The sequence below is a fragment of the Rhinoderma darwinii genome, chromosome 6 (genome assembly GCF_050947455.1).
Source record: "Rhinoderma darwinii isolate aRhiDar2 chromosome 6, aRhiDar2.hap1, whole genome shotgun sequence".
NCBI classification, from domain to species: domain Eukaryota; kingdom Metazoa; phylum Chordata; class Amphibia; order Anura; family Rhinodermatidae; genus Rhinoderma; species Rhinoderma darwinii.
The window spans coordinates 48,135,967-48,156,483 of record NC_134692.1 but is presented as its reverse complement, the minus strand read 5'-3'; the positions used below and the strand labels follow the sequence as shown (position 1 = coordinate 48,156,483).

At 38.7% G+C, this 20,517-nt stretch overlaps 1 protein-coding gene across 2 annotated transcripts in view; it reads right to left on the bottom strand.

Annotated features, from left to right (window-relative positions):
• ERBB4 (erb-b2 receptor tyrosine kinase 4) overlaps positions 1 to 20,517 on the bottom strand; it is a 765,761-nt gene that overhangs the window by 51,967 nt on the left and 693,277 nt on the right. For both annotated transcript variants that reach the window (XM_075829649.1, XM_075829650.1), the window contains exon 21: positions 286 to 441. In XM_075829649.1, the coding sequence (XP_075685764.1) occupies positions 286 to 441 (156 nt within the window). The remainder of the gene's footprint in view (positions 1 to 285; positions 442 to 20,517) is intronic.

Here is a 20,517-nt window from a genome sequence, read left to right as displayed (position 1 = left end):
TCGATTATGGTGCCTGGTAGCCTAGAGGGCTTATGGGTGCACTAACCTATAACTTAAAAGCTTCAAGCATCATACTGTGCTTTGTCTCTGCTTGAATTGAAGCATAATGTCACTTTCTGACTCTTAATAGCGTAAGGCGCGCTATAAAATGGCAATATTTGGTTGAGACCCTGATATATATTCCACATTTAGTAAATATAGTGCATATAGTTGTTAAATTATATATAATTGCCGCTGTGGCATTAACTGTGAATAGAAAATAGTGAGATATTAAAAGCTTCTTACTTTGCCCCCATCAGCGTTGTATTCCTTCTCATCTCCTTCTAGTAGACGGGCTAGTCCAAAGTCTGTGATCTTCACATGGTTAGGAGACTTCACCAATACATTCCTGGCTGCAAGGTCTCTGTGAACTAAGCGGCGTTCCTCTAGGTACATCATGCCCTGTCAAATAATAGAACATAGAGGTGTTACTCAATATATGCAGGTGTCATTCATGTACAGTATATGCACTCAATACTTTGTCGGGCTCCTTTTGTAATGAATCTATGTAATATATGAGTTTCACTTTTTGAATTGAAATACTGAAATAAATTACATTTTGATGATGTTCTAATTCATTGAAAAGGACCTGTATAAACACAGAGTATGCTGGTAGAACAGAATAGAAAAATCCTTGTTAATAAACATCTTTTGTAGTATATCCAAGGTTTAAAGGGTAACTACACGTTTGACAAACTTCTGACATGTCATAGTGACATGTCAGAAGTTTTGATTGGTGGGGGCCCGAGCACTGAGACCCCCACCAATCGCTAAAACGAAGCAGCAGAAGCGCTCGTGTGAGCGCTCAGCCGCTTTGTGTCTGTTCGGCTTTGTCAATGATATCAATGTATAGGAGTACAGGCTCAATAGAAAGTCTATGAGCCCGTACTCCGATACATCGGCTTTCTGGAAAAAGCAGAATAGAAACTAAGAGACTGAGCGCTCACACGAGCGCTTCTGCAGCTTACTTTTTAGCGATTGGTGGGGGACTCAGTGCTCTGACCCCCACCAATCAAAACTACTGACATGTCACTATGTCCGAAGTTTGTCAAACGTTTAGTTACACTTTAATGTAGCAAGTAGCCAAAAAACGCTAACTCATTATATTAGGTTCATTAAAAGAAAATATTATGGTTATTGCCTGAGTACTGTATAATGCATAAATGGTGATTGTACATTTCATTATATCATTGCGATTATGTGCATTCATTTGCATACAAGTATTGCAGAGTTGGAGATAAAATTTATTTTTTACTGTCCTTGTGCTGGTGAGGATGTAGATTTTATCAAATGAATAAATGTGTTAAATAATATATTAACGTATAAAATTAAGTACAAAAACAGCCATATTATAGACAGAGCAGTAACTTGAAGCTCCAGGGGTTCCAAAGAAAACATCTGTAACTAGGTTTTATTGTCCCCACTCAGGCTCCAGGACCTTTGTACGATAGCAACCTCTGCGAGCCCCTTGATTGTGGTCTGTATGGTCCCATTACTATATTTCCTAAACGGAAATTATATATATATATATATATATATATATATATATATATATGATACAATATATATACTGTACAAAAAAGCTGATTGGTTGCTACATGGTGCTTGGGGTTGTTAAAATAACTCAGGTGCTTCACCTGATATCACATGGGATTTGACAGATAAACACATGATGATATCATCATAATTAGTTGTAGTAGCGATATACTCATCTCTGCTGCATCAGTATCGTTTGTCTACTGAGATAGGTTGTTCATATTTGCATAATATGTGATTACATCTTTACACTCTGCACTTATATTGCAGATATATTTTTTGTCGAATGAGCCACCTAAACATATTGGCGGCTTGGGTGCTTCCGCAACATCAGTGCACAATATTTCTTCATCATGCTTAGATTATCCTGTGTTGGTCCAGATATTAACCATTGACTGGCACTTTATCATTTATTTAGCATGTATGATCCCCATATTGGCTATAGACTGATAATTTCCTTAATTAATTCTAACAATGCTTATATGTATTTGTGTAGATTCTCTCTATATGCAAGCATATGTACCTTCACATTTTTGTTCGTTTGCTATGCTGGAATTTATGCAGCTCCAAACTCAAGTAAGTAAATAATCGTCCCCTTCTTTCCAGTGAGTGTTTATTTAGCATAAACAGACTCAATGCACAAAGTCAATTAATGGCACAGTCTCCCATGGCAATCCTCCAATTCTTCTCTTCTAACTATTAATATTGTACACTCGGATGTTGAGACTGTTAGACAAGATCCATGTTCTGTGTCGGTATCCTGAGCACATTCATTTTGTTGTGAGCTGTTTGCTATTAATGAACCATCCAGGTGTCTTGACAGATAAGCCAACAATACCTCAATGCATGTCTCGTGTTTTCCCCAAAGCATTTCTCAGCTCGGGCGGATCCTAGACTTGTGCTATCACAGTCTGAAATGTACACGGTATCTAGTTACAATAACATAACACTTTGCTAGCGACTTTCATCGCTCAGTCATAACTCTTCCATTTTCCGTACTTATCTGAATACATCCAGCGTGATTGTTTCTTCTTTAAGGATGTCTCCACTGTTTCACCATATATGTGCAATGGAATATTTATTTCCACACCAAATATTTAATTTTAGGAATATTTAATCTAGTAATGGTATTAGTATTTGTGAATGTAGTCATTTTATTTTTTTAAGACAACTAATGATAACTGTTAGGGCACGTTCAGACGTGGTGGAATTTCTGTGGAATTCCGCTGCGGACAGTCCGCAGCGGAATTCTCCAGCGGCCGTTTTTTTACAGTTGTTTCAATACATTTTTAGGTAAGTTAGTTCAGACGTTGCGGGAAAACTCAGCTGCGGACCGTAGGCTGCGGTGCAGAATTTTCCCTCCGCAGCATGCACTGTCTGTTGCGGAGAAGAAGCGGAATTTCATTGCGGATTTCAGCCTTTGCAATGCAAAAACTGAAATCTGTGGCAAGTCCGCTGTGTTTTCTGCAACGTCTGAATTACCTGTCAAATATGCAAATGTTGGTGCAGATTCGTTGCGTAATTGCACCAAATCTGCACCATTATTTTCATTGGAAAAACTCTGCCACGTCTGGACATGCCCTTAGGGTCAGTTCACACAGGGCCGATACTCTGCGTAATGGTACACAGTGCATACGCCCTGTTGCCCGCAGGGAATTTCGGCTGAAAAACCACACCAAATTGTGGTGCAGTTTTCGCCCCAAAATGTCTGCTGCGGAAATCCTGCAATGAAAAAATAAAATGGATATACTTACCATGCCGATGCTTCCCTCCGATGTCCTGATGTTCTGCAGCCCTGGGATGACGTTTCATCCCATGTGACCGCTGCAGCCTGTGATTAGCTGCAGCGGTCACATGGGATGAAATTTTTGCAGCGGACTTGTACCTTTTCCGCTGCAAAAAAACGCACAATTACTTGTTACACATTATTTGTTGCGGGTTTTACCTCCCCATTGAATTCAGTGGGGGAAACCTGCAACAAAAAAACAGCCATTACTCAAATACAATTGGCGTGCTGCGGATTTAAAAAAACACACCGTGTGTCAGTTTCTGAGCATTTTTTTCCACTTATTATTTACGCAGGGTGTGGATGAGATTTGTTCAAATCTCATCCACACACTGCTACTGTATTCCGCTGCAGATTTTCTGCAACCAAATCTATTGCGGAAAATCCACAGTATTTACGCTACGTGTAAACCCGGCCTTACTGAAACAATTGTACGTGAGTTAAATGATGTCCTATCCATCCCTAATGACAGAAGTATGCACTTGCAAAAAATAAACTTGGCAATGCATTTCCAGGCTGATTTGGAAATTGAGGCCATCTGTCTTTTTAAATAAGTGTTCTAAGGGTCTTCAGACCATAGCTTGAGGGTAGGACATGTGCTCGACTTACATGGCTATGATAAATTGGATCCTCACAAAAATAAGATAATTTACATTTATTGCAAGATCAGCAGGGAAAAAAAACATAAAATTGTCTTCCTAAAACGAATTCTGGAAATGTGGTCTAAGAATGATGCACATCCCAAGAAAAATTATGCTGATTATTTTCTTCAGTTAAAGCTGCATGATGACACAACTAAGATTACTATTTAGCTGCGTTATCTACTCGTGGTCTGGGGTGTTCTAAAAAGTCACCCCCTGTCTCATTACAGACATAAGCTTCTTTCTTCCACACCATGCTTTATACTGCAGCTCTATTTGTTCAGATTGGCTACTGTACATATGCACAACCCCACCACAAGCTCACCAGGAATTCAGTACACGTAGTGCTCATTTTCATTACAAGCAGCTGAAAAATCGAAGCTGCAGATCTGTTTACTTTTTTTTTACCACAGGGGACAATGGGAAACTTCCATTTTTTAGTATAAGGCCATGCGATTTGCAGTTTCCATTGGCGGTATACTTCGGGAGGATTCCCCCACGTTTACCTCCGATGGATTCCACTGTACAGACATAGTACACCGTGCAGTGTATGTCTTTTAATGGAGGCCTCTGTATGGAATAGCGCAGACTGCCTCACCATTCAAAATTACAGAAAAAAGGCATCACAACGTATATCAGCCCGATGGAGACCAAAAGGACGGCAATAGGATACAGTAGGTTAGGAAAAACTGGTTCAATGTTAAAATGTGGTTTAATCTTATTAGGGAAATTGTTAATATTACATTGTAATATACTACATGTGCTACTAATTTATTGCAGTATATAAAATCTATAGTTTGGTTTTTACTGAAAGCCAATATTACCAACATACTGAATGCCAAGTACTACAAAAAAAATAATCTAGAAGGTTGTCCACAAAACAATTCCAGAAACGGTCTTAGAAACAGATCCCATTCAATAGGAGTTTATTTCCAGCAAAATTTAAAAGTGGTTGTCCATGGTGGCAAAAGGCTTTGTTTATGACAAAATATAAAAATATGCTTTTCTGTCTGGCACAACATCAATCAGCCAACCAACCCATCATGCCATTCATTTTTTAACATGGAATTCAATGGCATGGGTCGATAGAGGTAGGACATCAAAATGACGAATTTTAAGAACCATATGGCTGAGTTCACATGGGGCGGATACGCTGCATAAAAGCACGCAGCGTATCAGCCCTGTGCGCCGCAGGGAATCCCAGGCGAAAAACCACACCAAACTGCCGCACTTAGACGGCCTCCTGGGATGACGTTTCATCTCAGGAGAACGCTGCAGCCTGTGATCGGCTATATAATCGGCTATATAATTCCCACACAGATGCCCCCATACAGTATAATGCCCACACAGATGCCCCTATGCAGTATAATGCCCACACAGATGCCCCCATGCAGTACAATGCCCAAAAAAATTCCCCCATACAGCATAATGCCCCATAGCTGCCCCCACAGTATAATGCTCCCCATAGCTGCCCCATACAGTATAATGCCCCCCATAGCTGCCCCCACAGAGTATAATGCTCTCCATAGCTGCCCCACACAGTATTATGCCTCCAATAGCTGCCCCCACACAGTATTATGCCTCCAATAGCTGCCCCCACACAGTATAATGCCTCCAATAGCTGCCCCAGACAGTATGCCTCCCATAGATGCCCCCACAGTACATTGCCCCCATAGCAGCCCCCACAGTATAATGTCCCATGCAGTATAATGCCCCCCATAGTCGCCCCACACAGTATAATGCCCCCCATAGCTGCTCCCACAGTATAATGCCCCCTCATAGCTGCCCCCACAATATGATACCCGCCATAGCTGCTTCCACAGTATAATGCCACCCGTAGCTGTCCCCATAGTATAATGCCTCCCATAGCTGCCCCCACAGTATAATGCCCCCCAGTATAATGCCCCACATAGCTGCCCCCACACAGTAGAATGCCCCCCATAGCTGCCCCCACAATATAATGCCCCCATAGCTGCCCCCACAATATAATGCCCGCCATAGCTGTCCCCACAGTATAATGCCCCCCATAGCTGCCCCCACAGTATAATGCCCCCCATAGCGGCTGCTAGCGGAGCCTCTGGGCACGGGCCCCCTCATGCCGCGGACCCCGTAGCAGCCACTATGGCTGCTACAGCGGTAGTTACACCAATGCTTCTGGGATGACATTTTCCTCAATCTGACCACCGCTACAGCCTGTGATTGGCTGCAGCGGTCACATGGGAAGAAACGTCATACCAGGAGGCTGTGCTGGAGGGAGGAACACAGACTCCAGGGTAAGTATAAGATTTTATTTTTTTCCGTGTTGCGTTTTTTGCGCCTGAAACGCTTCGAACCCACCGCAAAAAACCTCAACATCTTCTATTTGTTGCAGGTTTTATATCCCTATTGAATTCAATGGGGAAAACCCGAAACAAGTAAGCAGCGTTTACGCTAATACAATTGGCATGCTGCGCAATAAAACACAATTTCTGAGTGCTTTTCCCCCTCACTATTTATGCAGCATGTGGTTAGATTTGTTCTATCCCATCCACTTTGCTGCTACTGTATTTGCTGCGAATTTTCCGCAACAAATTCTGTTGTGGAAAATCTTCAGTATTTACCCAACGTGTGAACTGACCCTATCAATGTTTAATTAAATTAATTTAATTGTTACAAACGATTGATAAAAAAAATGATGTCCCAAATCACTTCTATGGTGGATCTTATGTTTTTAAAACCATTGATGTAAATAGGATGACAAATTTAAAAAACTGATACCACTGACGACAACTTTTTTCATCAACAGCCTCAGTGTTATAGTTATTCACCATCCATTCTATTAAATAGATGTGAACATAAACCTAGAGGTTTGATTTTTGTACACATATTATCAAATATTAATGCTTGCCTAATTCCCAGTCATGTACCTGAAGCTATAGAGGAAAGGTAACTGCCTGTTATATACATGCCATTAATTATTACTACTTTAGTTCCTCAGAATATATATTTCCAGAAACATCACCTCACATGAGTTCCGTAGTCAATAAAAATGTACCCTGCGGCCTCTTTCTGAAGTGTGGCTATTAAATATTACTTTAAATGTCAAAAGGAGGATGTGATTATATTTTAAAGCAATTAATCCAGCTATTTTCTCCAGGGTCAAAGAATTATATAAAGTACACAGAGTATTGTAACGAAAATACACCCCAATCCACAGCTAATTGCTACCAAGTGTCACTGCGCTGGACCCTCTGCCCACCATTACATTCTACTTGTAGCAGCTAATGGAATAGCCAAAAAACAGCAATTTACATAGTGCTATGGGTATCCCCATCTAAAAGGTGGCCCCAAAAATGAGAAATGTTTTGTGACTCAGAACACCAATTAACACCTTGTTACGGCAATAAAAGTGAATAAAAAATAAACAAAAACAGGATAATAATTGTTGTTAAATAAACAAAGTAAAAATCTACCTAAAGGCAATTAAAAATGTCCTTTAAATGCTATGCACACCTTTGAAATATTTTTTTTTTTAAATCAGGGTATTTTGTGTACATTTGAAATTACATTTTATTAAAAAATATTTTTACTTTTTAAGATAGAGCTGCTTTGTATCTTGTATACCGAGCAGCTGTATAGTGCGCTGAAACCTGTATCTGTCTGGTCAGCGGCATTGACGGGTTTAGTGTCAGCGGGTAATGCGTGATCGAGTTGTTACCGATCACATCTAAGTTCATAACAAATTTTCAAAAAAAGAAATGATATAAAAAAATATTAACCCCTTCCCAACATCCGCCAAGTCTAATATAAATCACGATATACTGCAATTCAATAGTATTGCAGTATACCGTGCAAGCGATTCAATGATCGCTGGCTTAAGTCCACTAATAAACAAAAAGTCAAATACAGTTAAATACAGTCAAATTATTTTTAAAAAAAAATATGTATATATATATATATATATATATACTATATGTATATATATATATATATATATATATATATATATATATAAAATTAAAGTTAAAAAAATAACTTTACATTTTCACTCAAAAGCAATAAAAAAGTTTGAAAAAAACAGCGCGTAAAAAAAAGTGTATGTCACTTCTTGAGACGTTTTTGGAGCCGTTTTTCATTGTGTCAATAGAAAAACAGCTTAAAAAACGGGTGCAAAAAAACGCATCAAAAAACACTTGATGCTTTAAAAATGGCTGAAAATCAGAGGCTGTTTTCTCTTGAAAACAGCTCTGTATTTTACAGCCGTTTTTGTTTCTGCATGTGAACATACCCTTACAATACAACATTATTTAACCCGCGTGGTGAACATCGTAAAAAAAAAAAAATTAAACCACCAGAATCACAGGTTTTTGGTCACCTCATGTCCCACAAAAAATAAAACAAAAAGTTAGAAATCGACGAAAAGTTTAAAAAGTTATGATTTTTTTTTTGTAAAAGTAGTAAAGCATAAGAAAAACTATATAAATTTGGTATCGACATATTCATATTGACTCTCAGAATAAAGTTAACATGTCATTTTTGCTGCAGGGTGAATGCTGTAAATATGAAACCAAAAAAACAATAGATAAATTGCTTGTTTTTTTTCCATTCCACTAAAGAAATTAATTTTAATAACGTCTCAGTACATTAGATGATACATTAATTATCTCTATTAAAGACTACTACCGATCCCATAATTTAAAAAAATCCTTATTTAAATTATAAACAACAAAAAACATATGTTTCGGTATCAATCTATCTTGCACTGTTTCCTACTGACAATACTATCATAGCTCTGAGAAAGCTATAAATGCTCCCGACTTGTGGGAATATATACTGATTTATCATGTCTTTTTTTTTGTCAAATAAAGAGTTTGAAAAAAAAAAAATTTTAAAAATCATATATGGCTAGGTTGCCTGAAAAACATAAAAATTATGATGGGATGCGGGGAGACAAAAAAATTAAAAATACAAAATGTAAGGGGTTAAAATTACTAGAACAAGATACATTGCCTGTATTTATTACATACTGTTTATATAGCATAAAAATGATAAAATATTGATCAGTCTATAATGATCTATAGCATGCTGTGAAATCTTCCTATCTGTCTTTAGCACTACTTTTTCTGAAGCCACAAACTACAAGCAAGTCTATTGGTTCAGTAGAAGAATGCTGTCAGTATTGCCGAAGAAATCGTATGTGACTGAAAGTCTAACATAATATGGCTGCACTTGGGGAGAAAATACATCATTCCTGAGACTGGCCTTATTCTATAGTGTCCCAAGAGACTTATTGGAGCATATGTTCCGGCTTCTTCAGTTTAACTATTAAGCAATGAATTCCTTGACCTGTACATAAATTAGTGTACCCAAACAGTAGACCAATTTAGTACTCGTCTGCGTGGCACTCAGTTATGTCAGGTGCACTCACTCTTTAAACCAAGTATTGCTTCCTTGTAAAAGAATGTCTGAATACACCTTGATGTCCCTTATGGATATTGGTTTTAATTTCATACAATGTAGTAAACAGGACAGAAAGTGCTTAATCTTTGTAATACATGCTCCATGTCTCATGATCATGGGACGGGCATAGCTTATTTTATTACTCTAGGATGGCCACATTTGGTTTGGGATCCGCATGCGACTTATAGGCTTCTTTTATGTGGCTCCTAAAGCTCTAAGCTCATTGACTGAGTAACTAGTCAGTGGGCACTTTTATGTGATTATTTTAATGGATAATTTTGTGCGGTGGGCACAATTGTATGGACTCCTGCATTGAAACTACCATTATGCATTAACTACTACATAGACATTGCAATGTGGCATATCTGCAGTTTGGCACTACTATGTAAGCAGCATGTATCCCTAGTGTGAAAACAGTCTTCTATGGGCACTACAATTTTGAGCGATTTAGAGGTTCTTGAAATCACTACGTCTGGAGGTACCAAGAGAACACCATACTAAGATTGCAATCATGGCTGAATTTGGAGTGGTGGGGCCAGGGTGGGCATTACATTAAAAAAAAATATAATGGTACAAGCACTTTAAACGGAACCTGTCACCAGCATTTCACCTATTAAACCAGCAATACCAGGTGGTAGGGGTGAAAAATAATTTCTATATAACCTATAATTGTCTTCTTAGTCGGCTCTGTAGCTTTAGTATTCAGTTTTTCAGTGTTCCCACACCGTATGCTGATGAGCAGAAAAGAGTCAAATCTTCATTTGAAAAGAGTCAAATCTTCGTTTAAAAAGTCATATCTTCATTCCTCAAGTCTTTCTGAGTTTACACCGCCTCCTTACTTTTGATTGACGGCTCCTCTCCACACAAAATCCTTAGCTTGCGCATTGATGTCCTCTTCTGGTGTGTGCGTACAACGAGACACCGGATTATTACGATAAAAAGCGCAAAATGTTTTCAGACCGTTATTTACAGTCGGAGGTTGAGTTTAGGCTGGCGATAACGGCAATGAACTTTTGATAGCAGCGGCCAGTGAGGGATAAGTAGAGTTCAATAGGTGAAATGCTGGTGACAGGTTCCCTTTAATGATTGGGGCTCCAGAAGGACAGTTAAGCCATTATTGTGGCTCTCGAAAGGTCATATAGTGTCAATGTCAAGGTTGTGTAATAACCGCTTACTCTTAAAATCAAGTACTGCATCCTTGTAAGAGTATATCTCAATACAGCCTGATGTCCCTTATGTCTATTATTTTTAATTTCTATCAATTTTTTATTCATTTTTGAAAAATAGATAACATCTTTAGATGTACCTATACAATCTCTGCTTACCAATAATAATACATTTTATATACAGAGACAGTCTCATATACAGAATTTATAAAAAGAATCCAACAATAAAAAACAAATAAACAATTCTATGAGAAATTTGTTGGAGAATTAATCAAGTCCATATATGATTGAACTATTCAATAAAGTTCTAACAATTGTCCTACTTAACAAGAGTTACCACCATTACAATGTGAATCCAAAAAGTTATTAAAAAGAGGGGTTATAATAATAGTACTCAGCACGCATTCGGTCATGAGCATCATTATACACGAAAAGAGAGAAGTCACGTATGGGAGACTCTCAGGCAATCTTATGTACATAATTCAGATCCTGGATGAAAAGTGTCCAGGAACTACAGATTCTTTTACTTCTTGGGATTCCTCAACACCCAATAGCATATTTCCTCAAGTCTGGAATGTTGGGCTACCTTCTGCATCCCACGATTGATAGAAGGAGTTTGTGTATTACGCCAGTAGAGAGGGATCATAGCTTTCGTAGCTAGAACCAACTTCAACCATAAAGGTTTATTAAAGGAGGTATGGGAAGAGGAATTTATGTTCAAAAACAAGATTTTAGAGGGTTAATTTCAGAGCCTGAGGGCACATAGACTCGATTACGTCTCCCACTCTAGACCAGAAGGTTTTTTGTTTTTTTAAATCACACCAAAAATGAGAATACAATCCCAAATGTTGAAGACATCTCCAACAATTTGGAGGAACAAAGTTGTCAATTTTAAGAGCACTGGGGGCCTGTGCCATCTTCTCTAAAGCTTGCAACTAGTTTTGTGTACATTATTGCATCTAGAAAGGCCAAAACAATGTTTATAAATCTGCTTAGTTTCTAAAGGAGTAAAAACCACATCCAGCTCCTCCTCCCAAGCCTTGATATAAGGCAAGGCTCTATCAGGATTCTGAGAGTTTATTTTTTTTAAATAAATTTAGACGTGGCCTTGAGAATCGGGGAAGTTTCTGTAATCATTTATTCATACAGCATGAGAGCTCTCAAACAATACCCCTGCTTTACTAATTGTTCAAAGTAATATTGTAGCTGAGAATAGGTAAAACCAAATTAATAGCAGCTTGTGGGTATATGGAACATAATTGATCCAAGGCTGGGAATGCCCGGTATTTCAAAATATGTCTAATAGTTTTCCCTTTAGCATTACCTGCAGGGGAAGCCATGCTGTAGGCAGAGAATTGCTCAGACTCAGTCATCGACATTCGTTAATGATGAGGGATGGGGCCGTAAAGTGAGTGTTGGAGACAAATGTAACCATACTTCCAGGTGTGCTTTGGTCCCTATAGCCCTAATCTTATCCCTGTAACTATTTTTCTGTTACAGCAAAGCCTGGGTAAGAGAAGAAGACAAACAAGGATTTCTCAACATCTAAAAAAAAGTTTATGAGTTGATGTCCTATGCAAGTCAATAATTCTAATTACCTGTACAGCTTGATAGTAGGCCGCTAGGTCTATGGAGCCAATGCCTCCCAAACATTTCAGTCTAGTTAGAGTTGAGCATTTTATTTTATGTCCTGTATTCCTTCAAATATAATTCAAGAGATTCCTTCTAAGTCTATAGTAAAATGTACATTCTGGTTCATTCACATATGGATGCCCGGAAAATATTTCAGCTGTTTGGAAAACATGATAAATGACATTCTTTGGCGGGGTAAAAGACCAAGGTTGAAGTATACTAGTAAGTACACAATGTATCCATTACTAGAGGGAGAACTAGCAGCTCTTAACTTTAGATTGTATTATTTGGCCGCACAATCTACTTATTTTTGTACCCAATCTGTCAGTATCCTGTTAATCTTTGTAAAGACCCTAAGTTTGATGGACTGGTCAAGCTTTTGGAATCTGGCCAACTAATTAGGGTGTCCTATAAAAAGTTTTCACTAGCTATTCAAATGCATAAGGTCTAGCAGGCAGTTAGAGAGATTGGGGGTATAACGACCACAACGAAATACACTCCAATATGGAACAATTCTCACCTCCTTGAGCTGAAGGGATTCCACAGTTTTTGGATAAAAAAGAAAATTGAATTAAGAGAACAACTTTTTGTGGAAGGAACACTAAAAAGTTTTGATACGTTAGTAGATGAGGGGTTAATGGTGAGAACTTAGGTCTTTTTTTATCTTCAACTAGAGAGTCTGGTGACCAATATTTCTAACCCTCAGTATATGGAAGCTGTGGATTTTAGATTCTTTGAGTTTATCCATGCTGATGGAGAAGTCAAAAGTTGTCTTTCTAGAATATATAGACTTCTAATGGAAATGTTCATACGTGTAAATTTGCCTTCTGGGTAGATCTAAATGGAACGATGAATTGGCCCCGGCTAGTCCAATAGATTTATGGTCAGTTTTTAAGAATGTAAAAGTTAGTTCTTAGAATTTTTCACACAGAACCACTCAATGGTTAATATTGAACAGACTACACTATTCACCTAGCAGATAGGCCCTAATGGGTCTTAGATCTACCTCAGAATGACCAAAGTGCTTTTCTAGCAATGCAAACCGTATACACTTTTATTGGAGCGGTCCAACGTTGTGGTGCTACTGGGTAAAGATCATGAATGAGATTAACCGTATATATGGGTTAAAATTCTCTATGGTTTTAATTTTTTTTTATTCTTGGTGATACAAGCAGTATCAAGGTTTGTGGCAATGACAAAATAGCGGCTCTTACGTTTCTAATGATAGCTAGAGTGGTGTTAATGCAATATTGGACGTCTCCGCAAATTCCTCCTATTCATTGTTTGGAGAATCGGGTATCTGGCAATATAAGGTTTGAAAAGAATATTTTATTCAATCGAGAAACAACTAGTTCGATTTCATCAAATATTGGATAAATGGATTTCCGCTCATGTATCTCATTAATTGGAATAGGGGTGGGTATGGGCACCTCGATCGTGATAGAAGTTATAAACTGCTCAACTTAAGCAGATTGACTGATGTTTATTTTCCCCTTTTCCTCTCGCAGACTACTGGGGGGGGGGGGGGGGTGGGAATGGGTCTGCTTATACTTTGTTGGAATTTAAAAAAAGGTGTATGTTATATATTTTTTTATCTTTAAATAAGAAAACATTTTTTAAATAAGTCTACAGTAAAAAGATTGTTGTAAATGTTTGCAAGAGATAAATGACCTTAGGTATGATCAGCACTTTAAGACGGTTACTTCTCTCAACCCAAGAAACAAAGGGTATATTCCAACATTTCAGAAAATTATCTATTTGAGTTAGCAAAGCTTTGTAATTAAGAGAAAACCAAAAGTCAGAAGAGGCTGATTTGTGTAGGCCATGTGTATAAGGCCATAACTTGTTTTGTAGTAGCTTTTGGTATCCCAAACTTTTGTAAAGCTACATTCATAAACATCCAGTCCACTCGGTCAAAGGCTTTTTGCGTGTCTGTTGATAGCAAGAACAAAGGCAATCCCTTAGGTCAGGCAAAATGGTTTAAGAGTCTTAAAGGGATCCTGTCATCAACATCTTACCTGTTAAACTCGCCTGACCCCTCAATGGCCGCAGCTGTTCAGAGTTCGTTCCTGTTCTCTTCTTTCCTAAAGCCCTCCTCTGTAGTTAAATGTAGTCGTTTAAACTCTTCCCGCCTTTTATGGTAATTATTTTTCCCTCTGGGAAGCAGCTTCTTAACCCCGCCCACCCCCGCTACCTGTCCGGCCCTGACTGGCTAAGGAGCTGTCAATCAAAAAGAAGGAGGCAAAATCCACTCAGACGCTGGAGGAATGAAAATCTGACTCTTTTCAGATGAAGATTTGACTCTTTTCTGCTCATTTGCATACGGCGTGGGACCACTGAAAAACAGAATACTAAAGGTACAGAGCTTACTTAGAACATATTTATAGCTTAGATGACAATGATTTTTCACCACCTTTCACCAGGTATTGCTGGCTTTATAGCTAAAATGCTGGTGACAGGTTCCTTTTAAGGTGTTGTCTTTACCCTTCCTATTAATGATGAACCCTACCTGTTCAGCATGAATCAAACAAGGGAGGACAAAGTTCAGCTTATTTGCCAAAACCTTGGCATACAGCTTTATATCCATGTTTAGTAGCGAAATAGGATGTTAACTGCTGCACTGAGATTCGTTCTTACACTGTTTTGTCAGTATTAAAATATGAGCTTCCAGGGACTGTTTGGGGAAGCCATATGTGTGTAAAAGCATATTAAAAACATCTAATTTGTTTGGCAGAAAAATATCTTGAAATATTTTGTAATAAGTAGCCGGAAGACCATCTGGGCCTGATCTTTTGTCCAAAGTGTTTCCGGTAAAGCAGCATCTAGCTTTTGTTGCGATAATGGTTTTGATAAACCATCTTGTAGGAGTGAAGTCAACTTAGGGAGCCCTAACTCCCGAAGAAACTCTTCAATGAAATACCTTCTGATGTCCCCTCAAGTTGTAAAGTGACTCATAATAAATCTTAAAATGTTCTGCAATCTCTTAGGTGTGTGCAATGATATTCCCAGTTGAGGACTTTATATGCTATATAAGACCACTTATTACCATGCATATACCTTTTCTGATGGCTACATTAGTAGGAGCAGCCTTGAGTTCAATAAATGTTTTTGTCTTTCTTTCGAAATTGTCAGTTCAGCTAGAGTCTCTGCATTCAAGGACTTCTTATGTTTCCCTTCAAGGGCAATAATACTGGCAAGCATATCATCAATTTCTTTGTTTTTTTGTTTTCTTTACATAAAACTCCAAGGAAATGAGCTCTCCCCTTACCATGGTTTTATGAGCTTCCCTAATGACTGGTTGAGACACACTACTTTGTGTATTTTCATGAAAGTAGTTAAAGAGCGTCTGAAATGTTCTGTTTTTTTATCCTTTATAATCAGTTTATTAAATCTCCACATTAAAGTTTTGGGGAAAGAGTCAAGAACTTAATATCCATGCAAATAGGTGCGTGATCAGAGACCGCTATAAGCTGTAAATGTTGGGATGTAATAACATAGTCTAACCTTAGATAAGATTCGTGGGGGTCAGAATAGTAGGTAAAATCTCTACCTGTTGGATAGCAGGTTCTCGATACATCTCTTAGTCGCATGTCAGAAAGGTTTCTATGGAGCACTTTTAATTTTCAATACGATTACTGAGAGGATATAGAGGAGGAGTCCAATTGTGGTTCTAGTGTGACATTCAGATTGCCTGCAATGATACATATCCCTTTTTTTTTAAAGATTATAAGCATTTATTTATTTATTTCAGTTACTTATATAGCGCCAACATATTAAGCAGCGCTGTACAGAGTTCCTCTTTTACTGTCCCCATTTCTAAATTCCCTATTGGTATGTTTTTGGGGTGTGGGAGGAAACCGGAGTACCCGGAGCATTGCAGGGTCTCTCCTAATCGTGCAGTTGGATGTTTATTTGGTGCGTTACAACCCTAGCAAATGTAACAGGATTGTTCACTATTAGATCTTTCAGGAATAAGAATCTACAATGATTCTGAGCTAAATGTGATTGATATGTAAATGGCACAGGTTTCTTCAATGCTATCATTACACCTCTGATTTTAGAGGAGTACTAGCATGAATGATATCATTACGAAAAAAAAGATGATAATAGATTTGGAAGTTTGCCTGCTTTAAGGTGGGTTTCTCGCTTTGTGGGAGAGTTCATTCCCTTTACATTTCAAGTGGTAACATGTATTGTGGACAACTAAAACCTAAATTAATAATACAACAAATGGGTGAACTAGAACTGTACGGATAAGTAGAGAAGGTGCCAGGAACATGTACAAATGCAAACCCAAGTAGTATGAACATGGTTAGGTCGGGATCAAGGGGGTAGAATAGGTGAATATGCGTCATGTTACCAAAATAACCGACAAGGAGTAGTAATTGGTTATGTTTGCAATGAAACACCATAATCTAGCTAAATATATCAATTTATGTTGAGAAAGTATCCATGGAGGCTATTCCAAATGTCTAGTGCACACTGTGAGAGGCCCAATAAGGCCATGTAGCCCAATTGCACAATCCAATTTGTAGACATAAATAAACATCACATATAACATGAACCAGAGATGTCAGTCATTATTCGTTAAAAAAAAACAAAGTAGTAAACGTAGTCAACAAGATGTACCTTACCAGTGGAGGTGCAACCACTTAATCAGCAATGACCCAGTCGTCTAGAACAGGGGTACTCAACTATTTTTAGTGAAGGTCCATTTACCTGAATCTGCCATCAGGTGAAGGTCCGAGCTGAACAGTAAGGCTATATTCATACAAGTTGGATTTACTATAGGTCATTCCGACCCGTGGATCTGCAGCAGAAATCCAAGGCTTATCTCCCACAATGCTCCTCATAGAGAGTGCCACACAGTTCCCCTGAAGATAGGCCACACACAACCCTGTAGATAGTGTCACACATCCCTAGAGATAGTACCCCCAAAAAACAAATAAAAAAACTTGTACTCACCTTGCCCCGTTCCCACAACGAATGGAGCTGCACGGCAACCTCAGCTATGTTAGGCCTGGAGTCTATGAGACGCCGAGACTGGACCCTTGTGTTGGCCGACGTGATGCAGTGAGATCATCGCGCCGGCCTGTGCAGGGATCTTGTCCCTGCGTCTTATAGGCTGCAGGTCTAATGTGGCCTGTAGCCTAGTGTAGCCCAGTGAATGGCGGAGCAGGGAGCTATCAGCTCCCTGCTCTGCCACAGTATTCAATTGTATCTACATCCTGTTGAAGTCGGCAGGGGATCCACCTAGGGACGCCACTGGTCTGATAAACTGGCATCCGCTGTCTGGGTTCGGACAGCAGTTCGCAAGTCGAGGGACCTCTGCTCTACAGTATTGAAGCCCGTCATTCTCCAGGTGTAGGAAGGCTTTGTCAGGTATCCAAAAAGGTACCATAGGGAGGCTCGGAAGTTCTGAGACATCTGTGATCTGTAGCCATGAAGGACGACTGGTAGAATCTGGATAAGGTATCCTGAAAACGAGCGTTTCAGAGACACGTCTGCTTTCTTCCAGGCTTAGGTCCCCTATTGTTTTTTATTTGAAACAATGGCGTAATGAAGTCAGAAAGTGAATAAACTTTGTAATGCATGCTCCTTGTCTGGTGACCATGGGACCGCCGAGCACATTTTATAACTCTAGGGTAGCCACAGTTGGTTTGGAAACCCCAAGCGATTTATTGGCCTATTTCCTGTGGCTTTTAAATCTCCAAGCTCATTAACTAATCAGGGGGAACTTTTATGTGATTCATTTTATGGATAATTTTTTTAGGTGGGCACAATGGCATCAGGTTCTGCATTGGAAATAAAATTATTTATTTACCACTATATGGACATTGCAACGTGGCTTATCTGCAGAGTGCCACTACTATGTGAGAAGCATATGTCTCTAATGTGGGAGCGCTACAATTTGGAACAGTTCGGAGGTTCTTGAAATCACTAGGTCTGGGAGTACTTAGAGAACACCATACTAAGATTACAATCAGGGTTGAGCTTCGGTGGGGCTGGAGTGGGCATTACATCTGAAAAAAATATGATGTTAAGTGCATTTTTATGCCTTCATGACTGGAGCTCCAGAATGGTGGCTTGCCATTATTGTGGCTCCTTAAAGGTCACGGTTGTGTAATACCTGCTTATGAACCATTGCATTTCTGGAAGACCCAATGAAAACAGCATGATCTATCAATATCAATCCAAGGTCTATGGATAGTTTAATGGCTGATGGTTGTAAGAAGTGTAAGTACTCCGTTATACAGTATATATCCTATGGGTCCTGTATAGCTCTAGGGCCATGATATCACATAAGAGAACAGCAGCACTATATGTAGAGGCACAATGACAATTTCACAGTGATGTAATCATTTAATACAGCGCTATCTCACTTTACAAATCAGTGCTTGATATTTGTAATGCATTTTGATCCTTTACAGTATCATATAATACGATAAGACAAAATGCATAGTTGTTGCCTCTGAGGCAGGGTTCACACAACCTATTTTCAGGCGTAAACGAGGCGTATTATGCCTCGTTTTACGCCTGAAAATAGGGCTACAATACGTCGGCAAACATCTGCCCATTCATCTGAATGGCTTTGCCGACGTACTGTGCAGACAACCTGTCATTTACGCGTCGTCGTTTGACAGCTGTCAAACGAAGACGCGTAAAAATACAGCCTCGTCAAAAGAAGTGCAGGACACTTCTTTCAGACGTAATTTGAGCCGTTCTTCATTGAACTCAATGAAGAGCAGCTCAAAATTTACGGCTGTCAGAGAAGCCTCGCAAAATGCGAGGAGCAGCATTTACGTCTGAAACGAGGCAGCTGTTTTCTCCTGAAAACAGTCTGTCTTTTCACACATAAATGCCTGCTATCGTGTGCACATACCCTTAGTAATTTTGAAGGGACAATCTCTCGTGGTGCCCAAGGAGGGAGTTTCAGATCCCTGAAGTTCAGCATGCTATAGTAGCTGTCTAATCGACAATTATATTAATTTAACTGCACTAAAGGAATGCACTTCAGTCCTAGGAACTTAAAGTATTATCAAGTGCATGGACTTCCAAATTGCTTGAGCAATGAAATACATAGGCAGAATGTTTGTCCCAGCAATGGTGGACCCAGGTAAGGTTTTGACAGCTTGGCCCAAGTGCATCAAAGTTATGACCTTGTTGTAAAGATGTTTTTTTATGGTTTACAAAGGAAGAAATTATATATTTATATATATATTCATTATATATCATATCAATTATTCCTTCTTTTCTGCAACAAAATATTTGAGCTTTTGACATATGACTCCCTTTATGCACATATGTAGATTTTTAATTTCATGCTTGCTTAATAGGTTTGCCTAACTAGCGGCATGAACATTGCTGGAGGTCAACGTGATGAAAATCTATGAGAACAATGACATAGATAAAAGATATATTAAATAGAAACTGTGCTTTAAAGAATATCCTATTGCTAGGACTTTGCAAATAGATCAGTTTGGGAGAAACTGTGCATATCAGTCCAAAACTATGCTCGAATTTCTAAAGCATTAAAGTAAAGAGAAGGATGCATGCATGTTGTGTTCCAGCTCAAAGCTTTGCCGGTGTCCTGTCTGGAATAAAGGAGCCGGATTAAATCAGAAGAGGAAAAGATGTGACAGGTGAAGTCTAAGCTTGCACGGAGATATCATGACCACAAATAAGGATGCAGAAAATAAGCACGATAAACCCTGCAGGTTCCTAAAGACTTTCATCCAAAGAGATATAATTAGAGACCAATTAAAAGTGGGTCACAATACTTTAATTCAGTCTAGTATTAATTGAGCCTAAAAGTGTGTGGAGATCAAAGCATATGTTATATAAGATATTTTTTTTATTCCAATGAATACCAAATAAGTTAACACTAGAAACTGCTAAGTCTCTAATGTTTGAAGTTTATGGATAAAAATAGTTATTTTTTTATTGGCAGCGCATAACTCAGCATGAAACTTAAAGTTGTAGGGTGTGCTACAACCAGGACCTAGAAGCATTTTGTTTTTTATTGTATCTCAATGCATTACAAAAAGACAAATCGTGATGAAGGTATTTATGTGCCTTGGTCCTTCGTTAGATTTTATGAGAGAAAGTTGCGGTGACCTCTGAAAATGTATTTTTCTATTCAGTTTATGTTTGTGTCTGTGTCTGTTTATGGATTGCTCAATAGTAATCCAAGTGTTTTATCTCACAATGGACTTTCATGTAAGCTTGGGATGATGGATAAATGTTTGTACTTCCTAGTTTGACCATAAAATAAGCC